Source organism: Somniosus microcephalus, chromosome 8, assembly GCF_052327205.1.
Source record: "Somniosus microcephalus isolate GS21.2 chromosome 8, FLI_Smic_1.0, whole genome shotgun sequence".
In the NCBI taxonomy this organism is placed as follows: domain Eukaryota; kingdom Metazoa; phylum Chordata; class Chondrichthyes; order Squaliformes; family Somniosidae; genus Somniosus; species Somniosus microcephalus.
Window position 1 is genome coordinate 198,114,195 of NC_140994.1, and position 15,596 is coordinate 198,129,790.

The 15,596-nt window shown below is 42.4% G+C and overlaps 1 protein-coding gene across 1 annotated transcript in view; it reads left to right on the forward strand.

Moving 5' to 3' along the window:
• LOC147114025 (uncharacterized) overlaps positions 1–15,596 on the forward strand; it is a 473,948-nt gene that overhangs the window by 57,960 nt on the left and 400,392 nt on the right. Inside the window, exon 4 of the mRNA XM_085996182.1 lies at positions 6,629–6,655. Within this exon, the coding sequence (XP_085852308.1) occupies positions 6,629–6,655 (27 nt within the window). The remainder of the gene's footprint in view (positions 1–6,628; positions 6,656–15,596) is intronic.

A 15,596-nucleotide genomic window follows, 5' to 3' on the forward strand; every position in this document is an offset into this window, starting at 1 on the left:
TACGCTGGCCAACATACCATTTGCCTTCTTAACCGCCTGCTGCACCTGCATGCTTACCTTCAGCGACTGGTGCACAAGGACACCCAGGTCTCGTTGCACTTCCCCTTCTCCCAATCTATTGCCATTCAGATAATAGTCTGCCTTCCTGTTTTTGCCACCAAAGTGGATAACCTCACATTTATCCACGTTATATTGCATCTGCTATGTTTCTGCCCAATCACCCAACATGTCCAAATCATCCTGGAGTTTCTCGACATCCTCCTCACATCACACACGCCCACCCAGCTTTGTGCCGTCTGCAAATTTGGAGATATTACATCTAGTTCCCTTGTCCAGATCATTTATATATATTGTGAATAGCTGGGGTCCAAGGACCGATCCCTGCGGTACCCCACTAATCACTGCCTGCCATTCGGAAAAAGACCCGTTTATTCCAACTCTTTGCTTTCTGTCTGCCAACCAGTTCTCTATCCAAGTCAATACCTTGCCCCCAATCCCATGTGCCTTAATTTTACACGCTAATCTCTTATGCGGGACCTTATCGAAGGCCTTCTGAAAGTCCAGATACACCACATCCACTGGTTCTCCCTTATCTATTTTACCAGTTACATCCTCAAAAAATTCCAGTAGATTAGTCAAGCACGATTTACCTTTTGTGAATCCATGTTGACTTTGTCCAATCCTGTCACTGTTTTCCAAGTGCTCTGCTATTACATCTTTTATAATGGACTCTAGCGTTTTCCCCACTACCGATGTCAGGCTTACTGGTCTGTAATTCCCCATTTTCTCTCTACCACCCTTTTTGAATATTGGGGTAACATTAGCTACCCTCCAATCCATGGGTACTGTTCCAGATTCCATCGAATGTTGGAAGATGATCAGCAATGCATTTACTATTTCTAGGGCCACTTCCTTAAGTACCCTAGGATGTAGATTATCAGGCCCTGGGGATTTATCGGCCTTCAGTCCCATCACTTTCCCTAACACCATTTCCCTACAAATACTGACTTCTTTCAGCTCCACCCTTTCATCAGACCCTATGTCCCTCGGCATCTCTGGGAGGTTATTTGTGTCCTCCTTTGTGAAGACAGAACCAAAATATGTATTTAGTTGGTCGGCCATTTCTTTGTTCCCCATTATAAATTCCCCTGATTCTGACTGCAAGGGACCTACGCTTGACTTCACCAATCTTTTTCTCTTCACATATCTATAAAAGCTTTTACAGTCAGTTTTTATGTTCCCTGCAAGCTTACTGTCATATTCTATTTTCCCCTTAATTAATCCCTTTGTCCTCCTTTGTTGAATCCTAAACTGCTCCCAATCCTCAGGATTATTGCTTTTTCTGGCCAATTTATATGTCCTCTCCTTTAATCTTATGCTATCCCTAATTTTCCTTGTTAGCCACGGTTGAGTCACCTTTTTTTTATTTTTATGCCAAACTGGGATGAACAAATTCTGTAGTTCCTCCATGCGGTCTTTGAATGTTTGCCATTGCCTATCCACCATCAACCCTTTGAGTGACATTCCCCAATCAATCCTACTCAACTCGCGCCTCAGACCATCGTAGTTTCCTTTATTTAAATTTAGGACCCTAGTCTCTGAGTCAACTACTTCATTCTCCATCTTAATGAAGTATTCGATCATATTATGATCGCTCCGACCCAAGGGGCCTCGTACAACAAGATTGCTAATTAATCCTTTCTCGTTACATAATACCCAGTCTAAGATGGCCTGATCTCTGGTTGGTTCCTCGACATATTGGTCCAGGAAACCATCCCATAAACACTCCAGGTATTCCTCCTCCACAGTATTGTTACTAATTTGGTTAGCCCAATCTATATGTAGATTAAAGTCACCCATGATGACTGCTGTGCCCTTATTGCACGCTTCTTTAATTTCCCTTTTAATGCCATCCCCAACTCCGCCTTACTGTTTGGAGGTCTATATACCACTCCCACTAACGTTTTCTGCCCCATGGTATTTCTCAATTCTACCCATACAGATTCCACATCATCAGAGCTAATATCCTTCCTTACAATTGTGTTAATCCCTTCTTTAACCAGTAATGCTACCCCACCTCCCTTTCCTTTTTGCCTATCTTTCCTGAATATCGAATACCCCTGGATGTTGAGTTCCCAGCCTTGGCCATCCTTGAGCCACGTTTCTGTAATCCTAACCAAATCATATTCGTTTACCTCTATTTGCACAGCCAATTCATCCACCTTATTACGAATGCTCCTCGCATTAAGACACAAAGCCTTCAGGCTTGTTTTTTTAACGCTCTTAGACCTATTAGAATTATTATTTACTGTGGCCACGTTTGATTTAAACCGTTGATTTCTCTGACTGCCACTTTTGTTTTTCTCCTTCCTATCTTTTGCTTTTATCCTTGTTTCCCTTTCCTCTGTCTCCCTGCTCAGGTTCCCAACCCCCTGCCATTTTAGTTTAAACCCTCCCCCAGAACACTAGCAAACACTCACCCTAGGACATCGGTTCCAGCCCTGCCCAGGTGCAAACCATCCGGTTTGAACTGGTCCCACCTCCCCCAGAACCGGTTCCAATGTCCCAGGAACTTGAATCCCTCCCCGTTGCACCATTCTTCTAGCCACGTATTCATCTGAAATATCCTTCTATTTCTACTCTGACTAGCACGTGGCACTGGTAGCAACCCTGAGATTACTACCTTTGAGGTCCTGTTTTTTAATTTACCTCCTAACTCCCTATATTCAGCTTTTAGGACCTCATCCCGGTTTTTACCTATATCGTTGGTACCTATATGCATCACGACAACTGGCTGTTCACCCTCCCCTTCCAAGATGTTCTGCAGCTGCTCTGAGACATCCTTGACCCTTGCACCAGGGAGGCAACACACCATCCTGGAGTCTCGTTTGTGGCCGCAGAAATGCCTATCTATTCCCCTTACAATAGTATCCCCTATTACTATAGCTCTCCCCCTCTTTTTCCTCCCGTCCTGTGCAGCAGAGCCACCCCTGGTGCCAGGAAGTTGGCTGCTGCTGCTTTCCTCTGATAAGCCATCCCCCCGAACAGTACTCAAAGTGGTGTATCTGTTTGAGAGGGGGATGTCCACAGGGGACCCCTGCACTACCTGCCTGCACTTAGTACTCTGCCTGTTGGTCACCCCTTCCCTTTCTGCCTGTCCAACCTCTACTTGCAGTGTATCCAACTCTGTAAACGTGCTATTCACGACGTCCTGAGCATCGTGAATGCTCCAGTATGCATCCAATCGCAGCTCCAGCGCCGCAATGCGGTCTGCCAGTAGCTGCAGCTGGATACACTTCCTGCACCCGTAGTTGTCAGGGACACAGGAAGTGTCCCTGAGTTCCCACATATCGCAGGAGGAGCATACCACAGCACCGGGCTGTCCTGACATGACTTACCCTTTACTTATTTAAAATTAGATTAAATTAAATCAATCAATCCCACTAATTACACTACAATTAAATGGTTTACCAACAGTCCCCACTACACCAGAGAGACCCTAGTAACTATAAACCACAGAGTTTAAGTTTATAAAGAGAGAAATACTCACCAACCAATCACTTACCTGCTTTCTGGTGACGTCACACTTCAATTACTTTTTACTTCTCTCCCTCCCTCTGAGCTCGGAGACTGGAGATTGGTACGCCTCACCTGAACTCTGGCGCCCTTTTTAAACCGCCGAGTCTCCCGCAGGTCCACACTGCCACCGCCTCTGCTGCTGCTGTGGGGCCTCACCTGAACTCTGGCGCCCTTTTTAAACCGCCGAGTCTCCCGCAGGTCCGCACTGCCGCCACCTCCGCTGCTGCTGTGGGGCCTCACCTGAACTCTGGCGCCCTTTTTAAACCGCCGAGTCTCCCGAGTCTCCCGCAGGTCCGCACTGCCGCTGCCTCCACTGCTGCTGTGGGGCCTCACCTGAACTCTGATTGAATTCATAAATTTGGATTGGAATGTGCATTTTCTGGTGTCTTTTATTTTTGTGTTGGTGAATGGGGAGCTGTGGTTGAGGTTACTGGTATCGCTTAATTATTACATCATATAGAGCCCAGGTAGAAAGGGGCTGTCTGCATTCCTGTTCTTCCTCCTCCTCCTCCTCCTCCTCTTTTCTCCCTTTCTTCCTCTCACCTGATAGGTGTTGGCAAGGGCTGTCCCCTCATAATGGCCAGGTTGTGCAGCATGCAACATACCACCACAAATCTTGAGACCCGCTCAGCTGAGTACTGCAGGGCTCCTCAGAGTGGTCCAGGCAGCAGAAGCATTGCTTGAGGATGCTGATGGTGTGCTCTATAATGTTCCTTGTGGCAGCTTGGCTCTCATTGTAGGCGTGCTGTGCACATATGCATGGGTTCCAGACCGGAGTCATGAGTGGATAAATCCTTGTTGCTTAGTAACCAGCCCTTGACTTGCCATGGTGGGTCAAATGCAGGTGGCATAGAGGACTGCCACAGAATGAAGGAAGCATGACTACTGCCAGGATTATGGGCATTCACCTGCATGATGCATTGCCTATGGTCACACACCAGCTGCACATTGAGGGTGTGGAATCTCTTTTGGTTCATGAAAATGGCTAAGTTCACATGAGGCGCACGCAAGGCAATATGCATGCAATCAATGGCACCCTGCACCATGGGGAAGCCTGCGATCCATGCAAACCCTTGCACTCGCTCTGCCTGCTTGTCTCTGGCAAGAAGGAATGAGATGAAGCTGTTTCTCTGTATACAGAGAGTCTTCCGTATGTAGATATATTGGCCACTCTTAGGAATTTGAGAGATGGTGGGGGTTCAATTTTAAATAGTTGTTTCATTGTAGTTGCTTGTTATAAATGTGGGTGATGGCTATTCCCTAAATTATACCTGTGGTATTGCTATTACCATAATTTGATTTTGATTGTGTGTACTAGGCCTCTAATTATGGGCTAGGCAAGATGTGAGATCTTTTAGATTAAATTACGGTCAGTTATTTATACTGGAAATAAACCTTCAGGGGTAGAGCCTTCAATTCCTAATTTCTCACTAGTTGCCTTTATTTCAGTAATCAGAAGCCAATTAAATTTTTATTGCTGTATGCCTGCAGGTTCAATAATGCATATTAGGCACAAAGAAGTGAAAGTCAGATGCAGTTTTTTCCAGTCTAAACAATTTTGTTGATTCCCGTGACTGGCTGGCTGGTGAGTTTACCCAGTGAGTTTACCCAGTGAGTAGCTGAGCCATACAGATCAGAAAGGTCCCAGGTTCAATTTCTGACTGGTGCTGAATTAGCTAATTTCATATAATTGCTGGCAGGAACCTGGGTTACAAAGGGAAAACGGGCCATGTTTCCTGTTCCTGATTGTTATTCAATTATTCCTGCTGGAAGTGCGCGTGAGGATATCAGGTGGGACGGGATTGTATTCAGCTGTAATGCCCCTCAGGTCAAATACCCTGCAAACACTCGCATCAAGGTTTAGCCATGAATAATGGGCACTTGAGTGAGCGACCAGAGCAGAGTCAGCAAAGAGCTTTGAATATTTTCCAAGTGATATCGCTGTATAAAAGCTCTTCTACGCTAATCGCAGGTTTAAAAAAATATATATTTGTGTATACACACCTTTACAATTACAAGTGCCACAGAATTACAATCCATGTACTGATTGAGAGTTTTTAGTATTTATGTTCCAATGTCTAACCGGTGTTGAAAGTTTTTCATAGATTTTTATCACACAGAAGAGACCAGTATTCCAGCTTACATATAATATTTGTAAAGCTATTTTTCAGTTGTACCCTGATTCAGTAATTAGAGAAGGAAAACGCACATGCCTCTTTAAAAAAATTCCCTAAATATTTTCATTTAACTGATGGGATCTGTGCACGGCTACACTCTGGAGCACTTGCCCAGGCTCCTCTTTAGTTTTTGCCCTGAATCCCCCTCCACTCATCTCTGAACACTTAATACTGGTGCTTATCAGACGCCCCCTGCATTTTATGTTAGAGTGAAAATCGTGGGAAACTTGGCACATACATATATTTACCATGTGCCCACCCACATACGGAGAGGCGCAGTTCTCCCAATGGGAACCGGCCACTGGAAAATGGTGGGGATACAGCGGAGCAAACCCCTGATTTCTTTCTTCCTTGGCCCGCCCCAGATCCACTGAAAAATCAGAAGGGGGAGGCCTCGGCCAAAGGGTTTAATCATTTTATAACGGCCTGTACTACAGCTTGCATTTCTGGTTGTTTGAAGGATGTAGAACAGCTTAATTTGTTATTTCTTTCATTTGTATTTGTTCATTCTAAAATTCTGTTAGTTAAAACCTTTAAAGGATAATGTAGTTACTGTCTGTAATTGATATTGTTATGTTCTTCACAGATGTCAACAATAACGTTCCATGCAAGTGTTGCATTTTATAGAACGCTGCTGTGAAATATGTTTTCTAACTGCAATACGTGAAGGTGTTTTTCATGCTATGTTATAGTACTTAATTTCAATGTAATACTTATCAAATTGAAATTATGCATTCATCATTTACAAATCGATTATTATACATCAGATTCCTAGTACTGTATCTTAGAATTCAGTCACAGCCATGCAGATATGTTTCTAGTAATTTAATGATCACATAATCCTAAATTTTTGTTTTGGTTTTGGATTCTAGGGCCCTCTTGGATTGGATGGATTGCCAGTAGGTATTTTCTGGTACATAAGTATTCAAAAGAAGCCTGCATTACTTTCTTCTTATCTGCTATAGGAGGAACAGACTTAAATAGAAAAGCATAATTCAGTTTGAGTAAATAAAGAACAATGTGAAAATCAAGTATTTTGTTACTGAACCTGTAACACAGTCTGTTTCCCAACAATAGATTTCTGTTGCTTAACAGAAATTTAACTGAGGTTAACGTTAAGCTGCCTTAGTTTTTACCTTTGCTACCTCATGTAAAATTTGAAAAGCTTTTTAAAATCTACAGCTTCATAACTAAGTGTAAACTGAGATAAAAAGGTTTTAGTAATTGCTCAGACTCCAGAGACATGGGAGCAGACTAAACTGTATCCGGTGACAGTCTTTAGTGTTGCTGAGCTCTCTCTGGGGGTTTCCCTTTCCTCTGTGTCCCCGAGCCTTCTCTGGGTCTCTCACTTTCATTAATGTTGAACATTTTGTATGCTTCAAAATATTGGAAAATGTACAAAAAAGCATAAACAGTCAATTTCCTTGGGGGCATTAACCCAGACCCCTCTCCCCCCACCCCCCGAATTTTTTTTTTACATCATCACTTTCCCCCTGTATATAACACAACTGGTGGAATATTGGATATGGCTGCAGCTGAAGTCGTAAGTTCATGCTCCACTGCTTTGTTTCATGTCATATATGAAGCCATTGGGTTTCAGTTTTCACAGAGAAAACAAGCTAAATTGTGGAATGTGATCTCAAAACACTAATAAAAATCCTGAAGTCCAATGGAATAATACAGAATTTAACTTGGTCACCTTGAGGCAGTGGTTTAGTCATATGCCTTTATTCAGGGCTGTTTTTTCAGTTTTATGTTGTCTTTTGAGTTGTCAGCCTTTTTGGGGCTATCCGCTATTCTGAAGCCATTTGTCAGCTTTTCCGAGTTTTGTAGTTGGCAAGTATGCGAGGAAGAAAAATAATCTGAATTGGGGAGATAGGAGAAAAAGAATGTCACCATGAACTGAGGAATTGGTAAATTGTGTCTCTATACGCTAAGGAAGGAACAAAGAGTGTTTATGAATTGGGGGAATGATTCAAAGTGTCTTCTGAACCAGAGCACGGAGTGAAGTGTTTGCAAAAAGTAAGGAAAGAGTGTTTTGTGAACTGGAGAGGGATCGGAGTGCCTTGAGTACTGGGGAAAGGGGAAATGCTTTCTGAACTAGAGAGGGGCAATGTCTTGCAAACTTTGAGAGAGGAAAGAAAGTGTATCTTGTGAGCTGGTGGGAGAGTGTCTTGTGAACTGGGGAAAGAGAAGTGTCTTGTGAACTGGGGGGGAAATATCTTGTGAACTTGGGGAATGTGTCTTGTGAACTGTGAGGAAAGAGTGTTTTATGATGTAGGAAGGATGCAGTATCTTGTGAACTGGGGTCAAAGGGAAATTGTCTTGTGAACTGCAGAAGGTGAAGTGTCTTAGTATGAGGGAGAAGGGAAAAAATACCTTGTGGACTGAGGGGGAATTGTATTATGCTCCGAGGAGCAAAGTGTCTTATGAACTATGGGGGAGGAAGGGAAATGTCTTGTGAACTCAGGGATGGGAAAGAATACCTGTGAATTAAGGAGGAAATGTGATAATAAACCTGGGAGCAAAGTGGCTTGTGGATGCAGGGAGAGGGGGGAAAGTGCCATGTGAGCTGAGGGAAGGGGAAAAGAGTGTCTTGTGAACTGCGGAGTTGAGTTTTTTTGAGGGGGTCACTAGCATGATAGAGAGGGGAGTGTCTATCGATGTCTTCTATATGGACTTCCAGAAGGCAATTGATAAGTTTCCGCAGGAGATTATTAAAAATGAGAGTGCATGGAATTGAAGGTAACCTGTGACTTGGGTCGGTAATTGGTTGGGAGAGTAGGACTAAAGGGTTTTCTGATTGGCGGGATGTGATAAATACTGTTTTTCAGGGGTGTGTACTGGGCCTCAGCTTTTTGGCATATATATTCCATGGATGAAGGAATAGAGAGTTCTTTATCCAAGTTTGCAGATGACACTAAGTTGGGACGCACAGTAAGGTGTGTGAATGTGAGCAGGAAATTACAACAGGGACAGAAACAGACTATATGAGCAGGCAAAACTATGAAAGATGGAGTTCAATGTTGGGAAGTATGAAGTCATCCATTTTGATCTGAGAAAGACAAATCACAATATTTTCTTAATGGTGAGAGACTAGGAGCTGTGGAGGAGCAAAGCGTTTAAGGTACCCATGTACACTAATCACTGAAAGCTAGTGCACAGGTAGAAGCTCATTGGTAAACTCATTGAGCCATCAGGGAGCCTGTTTTATATGACCCTGAAATTCTATGGTGGTTGCACTAGGATAATCATTCTAAGAATGTTTTGAAGATTTTGGGGGTAATTTCCTCCTCTCTGTTAAAATATACTATTTTCAATGTGATCAGAATTGAACCGGTTCAACAGTGGGCAGATTAACACCCATGTGGTGAAGGTAGAATTTACCCCATGTTTGTTGATGGTAGAAGGTATCTTAATCAGTGCTTCAACTTAAGCAGGACCCAGTTTTTATCCATTTTCAGAGTGAATCAGCCAAATATTTCACTTCTCGTTAGTTTAACTTTTTATCCTTGTTGAGTCAGATATATTTTTGTTGGCATTGCTTCAATGACCACGTTTATAATTGGTAGATATCGCCAAAAAGCGATAACCATTAGTCATTTGCATTAACATCCATTTCAAAGTTGCCAGTGGTAGCATCTTAAGTGCTCCGTTTATTTCGGGCAGAAACAGCTGTGCTTACTCACTAATCTTGAGATAGCCTGCCACTATATTTCATTTCTCTTCTAATTCATGAGCAGCAATATGAAGAATGTCAACGCTGAGAAACTGAACATTTCTCCAATCATTTTTGTATTCATTGGCCTAGATTTTGCTGTCGGCGATGAAGCAACAGAGCTCGCCGTTCATCTCGCTAATAGCTGCCCACAGATTTTTTGCAGGCTTATCAGCAGAGATTTCCTCTAATCCAGCATCTTTTCCAGCGCCCTCTACAAGGCATCTATAGCGTCTGTGAGCAGGTCAAGAAACTTTGAGGCTCTTAAATCAATCAGATTGAAGAATCCTCACTGAGCCATGCAGAGTCCAAACCAGGAAATATAAATTAGATTTAAATGCTGTACAGAAAGTGAAATAAAGATTGGGAAATACAGATGGTATTAAGGGAGAGAGATAAGAGACAGACAGAAAAGGTAACGAAAAGTTATTTTAATTTATTTTAAAAAAATCTCCAACACTAATTTTCTTCTGAGGGAATGAGACTCCATACTAATTTTTCAGGGCCAGAGAGGTTGTTCAGGAGTAATTATCACTTATCACGCCGTTAAAAACACACTTACTTCTTAATGCACTAGCCCTAACTTTTTCAGTCATTTTTAATGCAGAACTAGTGGCCAAGTACAGCAAGTTCATGTCGTTGCAGTCATTTCAGTGCCGAGTCTATTGGCGAGGACTGCAACAGCGCACCCTGTGGAGGAGCGGGGTATCTCGGACAACAACTTCTGAATTTCCGCATTTAACTGTGCATTTGCAGATGCCAGAAGTTGCTGTCAGATTTCCTCCATTATAACGGTGAACGCTAATCGCCTCACCATTATTCTCATTACAAATTCCGGGCCATTATGTTTATCGGCATTCCCAAGTCAGGTGGCTGATTGCATCTCAATTCACTTCATCTATGGTGCTCCACAAACTTGCTGTTCGCATACCTCCGGGTCTCGGTTTAGTGGCCTTGTCTGCCTTATCGCCAGAGTCGTTGGCGGCACCAGCTGATTGTACTTCCAACACACGCTCGCTCGAGTGCATCAGCAGACAGGACTCGTGTTCAGCTGATTGCTCACACCTGCTCTGCAGCCTCAGCTCCCGTTTCACCTCGGATCGGAGGTCCAAGTAACAGACCAGTGCGTCTCACAACAATTTAATCTACAACAATTTTTTAAAGAGGGGATTTCAATATAAAGGTAATGAGGCAGTTAAATTGAAAGGTGGTACAATGGGAGAGCGAGCGAAACAGAACCTGAGATTCTTTCTAGATGTGTATTGCACCCATTTAAACTCCCAGTTAAAATATAACATTTTCAATAGTTCTAAGTACTCATTACAAGCCCATTCACACCTTATTAATCGCATTGTACCCCAGCTCTGCACCATATCTCACCACTTTCTTTGGCAGAATCCTTAAAATGACAGTCCTGCTCTGCTAAGCTGATTCTTATCCAGGAATATTGTACCGTGTTATACCAGCCATCGTGTATCGGGGGCAAATCGCATTCCCATGAACACGTCGCAGTAAGCCTTAGGGACTGTGTTACACTTCTCCCTGGGTACTTACTTCTTTCAGGTGCTTTGCTATCAATTCATTAGCTTTACATATGTCAATAAAAGCATTTAATGCCAGTTCCGATTCTTGTTAAACCCTCTTCTAAGTACCATTGTTCTGCATCCCAATAACTATACTGTCTTTGATTAGACTTTCTTCTGGAGCTCCATAGGTACATGTTCTATCTAAATTATGGAGACCCATTACATCGGACTGTATTGTTTCTTCAGAAAATGTAGCCCAAATTTTAATCTGACCTGCCCGTCGGGAACGGTGCAGGTTTGGGTCAGATGCAGTTTTATACCCTGCTCGATTTTGCTGTATATTGATGAGGTAGATTTCATCCATCACTCCAACATAAAATTGATCCATCTTACTTAAAATAACATCTATATCAACCTTGTTTTCACCTGTCTCAAACTGAAGGTCATCAAGCATTTTGAATGTTCTCTTGTCCATACTGCAATAAGTGTAAGAGTTCTGATATTGTTTGGCTGTTTAATGAAGCATGATGCAATGTCATATTGTCCCAACTTCTTTCAGAATGGTTTCCAATGCTTGCTAGATTATTTGGCATTTCTAGTTTTGCAGCGAATGGTAAATTTTGAACTGTACAGTAGTTGCATTCCGGTACTTAACATTTTAATTTTAAATGACTTTCTGTCTGATAGTCATACAGAGCAAGATACAGTCAAAAGTAACTCAGTACAGATTCTGTATTTGACCATTTTAGACTGCTGAAAGAACATGGAGCTGTTGTAAACTGGCTTTCATGTTTTCAGACTTTTCCTTTCGGATGTCCTTTTAAGATTATCTGGTCCTTTATCTCCGAAACCTCCCCGTGATTTTCATGAAGTTGCTGCATTTGCACATTAATTAAGTCTAGTAAATAACAGCTTAAGTACCCTTTTAACAACGTAATTGTTAATGACTGCTAATCAACCTCTCTTGCCCAGAAACTAAACAATTATAAGTGTAGAGTCTTATTCCTTCAGGTTGTGAACTGTTTCAGGAAATTTTTTAAATGTCAAATTTCAAATTTTTTACTTTTCCTTTCTGTCTCTTTTTTCTCTCTCTTAATCCAATTTTTTTCCCCTCTCTTTGGGCTAGATTTTACATACCGAGATGAGTTGGGGGCGGGACTGCTGCCTTCCGGGTTCTAGTCCCGCCCCCAGCGACGTCTGACGAACAGACGCTATTTTGCCCTGATTGGCCTTGTTAAGCCCGCCCTGCGGGCTTGCCGCCCAATTAAGGGAAAGCCGGTGTTATGAATCTTATGATCCATGAAGAAAGACTCATGAAATAACACTGGACGGCCAGCTGGTGGCGCCATCCAAGGAGTATAAATACTCGGGCGTGGGCCCAGCTTGCCCAGGACATTTTGTAAACAAGAACTAGTGAAAGATAACTAGACCTCCATGTTTTGAAACAAGTTGATTAAAGCCTTGCTTTATACTCAAACCAAGTGCGTAGTGAGTTTTATTACGCCAGCCAGTATCAGATGAGGTCAGTTGATGACGCTTCATCTGCCAGTTTTCTTAAAGGCATATGCACCACACTTATTTGACAGATGAATTGTCAGTGTTTGACAATCACTGTCCAAAGATGAGCCCTTGCACCCAGACTCTCCAATTACTCTCTCCTTAGGATAAAACAGATGGCAGCTGCAACTAAGATTGCAGAAGCCATCTGTCACTTCTCCCGATGAGATGAGGCTACACAAACACTTCACAGCTTGTCACCTGCAGAAACATTAACTACATAAAAAATTACTTTCACAACATTCTCTCACCTCTCATACTCACCATTGTCCCATTGCATCTGTTGTGTATGTACCTTTAAGAGAATAACTGGTCTCAGACTGCAGTACCGGCAGTGACCACCCCTGTATAAAAGGCGCTAGTGAGCCTCTGTGTTTTTAGTTTCACTATGGACTTCCACCAGTAAAGACTTATTTTGTTCACTCCTGCTGTCCGTGTCTCAATTATTCACGGACGTAACAGCATCCTTCACATCTCTTCTGCAACTGTCATCCAAACACCAACATAACAACAGACACACAGCATGCCTCACTTACCCTGGCGGGGTTCCCCAACATCGGGAAGCCCGCAGCAGCAGTTGAAAAATTGGGAAAAGCCTCTTAACTGCCTGTTAACTACCTGTTAACAGGCAGTTAAGTGGCTATAATCCTCTTCCTGCCACTAGGAGTTGGGTTCCTGCGCAAATCCCGGGAAGATTGGTTGGAGGCGGGTTGGGAGTACATTCGGGACCTGCTCCCATTCTTTTTTACTTTCCCAGTAGTCCTGCCTCCTCAGGGCTGGTAAAATCCAGCCCTTTGTGTCTCTTTATGTACAATTTGACACTGAATTCACCCACTCTAATTTACCCTCCTTCTCAGTCCTTCCTCTCTTTGTTTCTCAATCCTTCAATCTCATTGGTTAAAGCGATACACTGTTTGTCCCATTGTTCACCAAGGTCCCAGATGCCCTGTTGCCCTCGCTGTGCTGTTATCAGCTCACACTCCCAGCAACTTTGTGGGCAAAATTTTTTATAACCTAAACATGCTGGTGTAAGTCTAAGAAAAATGCCAAAAAAATTAAATAAAACAGAAAATGCTGGAAAACATAGCAGATTAGTTGGCATCTGAAAATTGAAAAGATGGGCTAAAATTTTAGTCGACCTCAACAAAACTATGTGTAAATTGAAGCAATTGTCTGGTTTGCTGGTGGCAATTGTAAAAGAGGGTAGAATTTGTCTCCCCTCTCAAAACTGAAAAAAAAATAACAAATATTAAACCAATATCTACTGTTAAATCAGGTTCATAGTATGCACTTAAATGATCATGAAGGATCAGATGACACAGAAAGTTGAATGGAATAATTCACTATAGTGAATTCACCGCCCCCACTCCCCAAACAATGTATTTCCGGCCACACTGTAGAGGAAATCATTTTTTTATGTGAACCATATGGGAAAACTCTAGGGAAAAAATTGTTCTGGGAGTTAGCAGTGCACTTACATGTTAAATGCGCATTATTGTACAGTAATTTTGTTCACACTAACAAAGCAGTTGTTCACTTGCTGAGGGCCAAAACATCTGTGCACCCATGAGTAAGATTGCTTATTTGGGTAAACAGATGTTTTGGTCATTAACTAGTGATTTGTTGGTGCAAATGATTTGTCATCACTTAAATCGACTGAGAAACTGATATTTCATTGCCCTCTTTATAGAAAATTGCGGTATTTGGTACATGCAGAAAATCATGGTGCATGCAGAAAATCATGGTGCATGCAGAAAATCGTGCTAATACTAGAAGTTTATAAGATTTGTTACAAGATGTTACACGCACCAAATCATTTGCAGTAATTTTTTTTGACCTTCCTTAGGAATGAGTGAACACAGGAACAGGTAAAGGCCATTCAGCCCATCGAGCTTGTGATGCCATTCAGTTAGATTATAGAGTACCTCCACTCCATTTAGCAACCTTTGCTCTATATCCCTTGCTACCCTTACCTAACAAGAATCTATCAATCTCAGACTTGAAAATTTCAATTGACCCAACATCCACAGCCTTTTGAGGGAGAGTTTTCCAGGTTTCCATTACCCTTTGCGTGAAAAAGTGCTTCCTGATTTCACTCCTCAATGGCCTAGCTCTAATGTTAAGATTATGCCCCCTTGTTCTGGATTCCTCCACTGGAGAATATAGTTTCTCTGTATCAACCCAATCAAATCCCTTTATCAATTTAAAGACCTTGATTACATCACCCCTCAACCTTCTAAACTCAGGGGAATACAAACCAAGTTTATGCAGCCTGTCCTCATAATTTCACCCTTTTAGCCCTGGTATAATTCTGGTGAATCTGTGCTGTACCCCCTCCAAGGCCAACATATCTTTCTTAAGGTTTGGTGCCCATAACTGAATGCAGTACTCCAGATGGGGTCTGACCAAGGCTGTATACAACTGAAGCATCACTTCCTCACGTTTGCTCTCTAATCCCTTGAGAAATGGAACAACATTCCATGAGTCTTTTTCACTACTTTTTGTACCTGTGCACTAGCTTTTAGTGATGTGTGTACCTGGAAACCTACATTTCCTTGATCCTCACCAGCTTCTAGTCTTTCACCATTAAGAAGATATTCCGATTTGTCTATCTTGGGTCCAAAGTGGATGAACTCGCACTTTCCCAAATTGAACTCCATCTGCAGTAGTTTTGTCCAATCACTTGGTCTGTCTATGTCCCTTTGTAACTTCCTGCTCCTATCTACGTAACGTACTGTACCTCCTAACTTTGTGTCATCTGCAAACTTGGATATACAACTGGCTATTACTTCATCCAAGTCATTAATATATATGCTGATGCCTCAGTACAGAGACCTGGGGAACACAAGGGGGTGATTTTGTGACTGGGGGCACGTGGGAGGCGGGACTGCTGCTTGTTGGGTCGATGTCCCACCTCCATTGATTTGTGGCCAACCTACGCTATTTTCCCTGATTGACCTTTAATGGTCCCACATTCCCCTTTACCACTTTCTTTCTCTTAATATATTTATATAAACATTTGCTGTTAGCTTTGATATC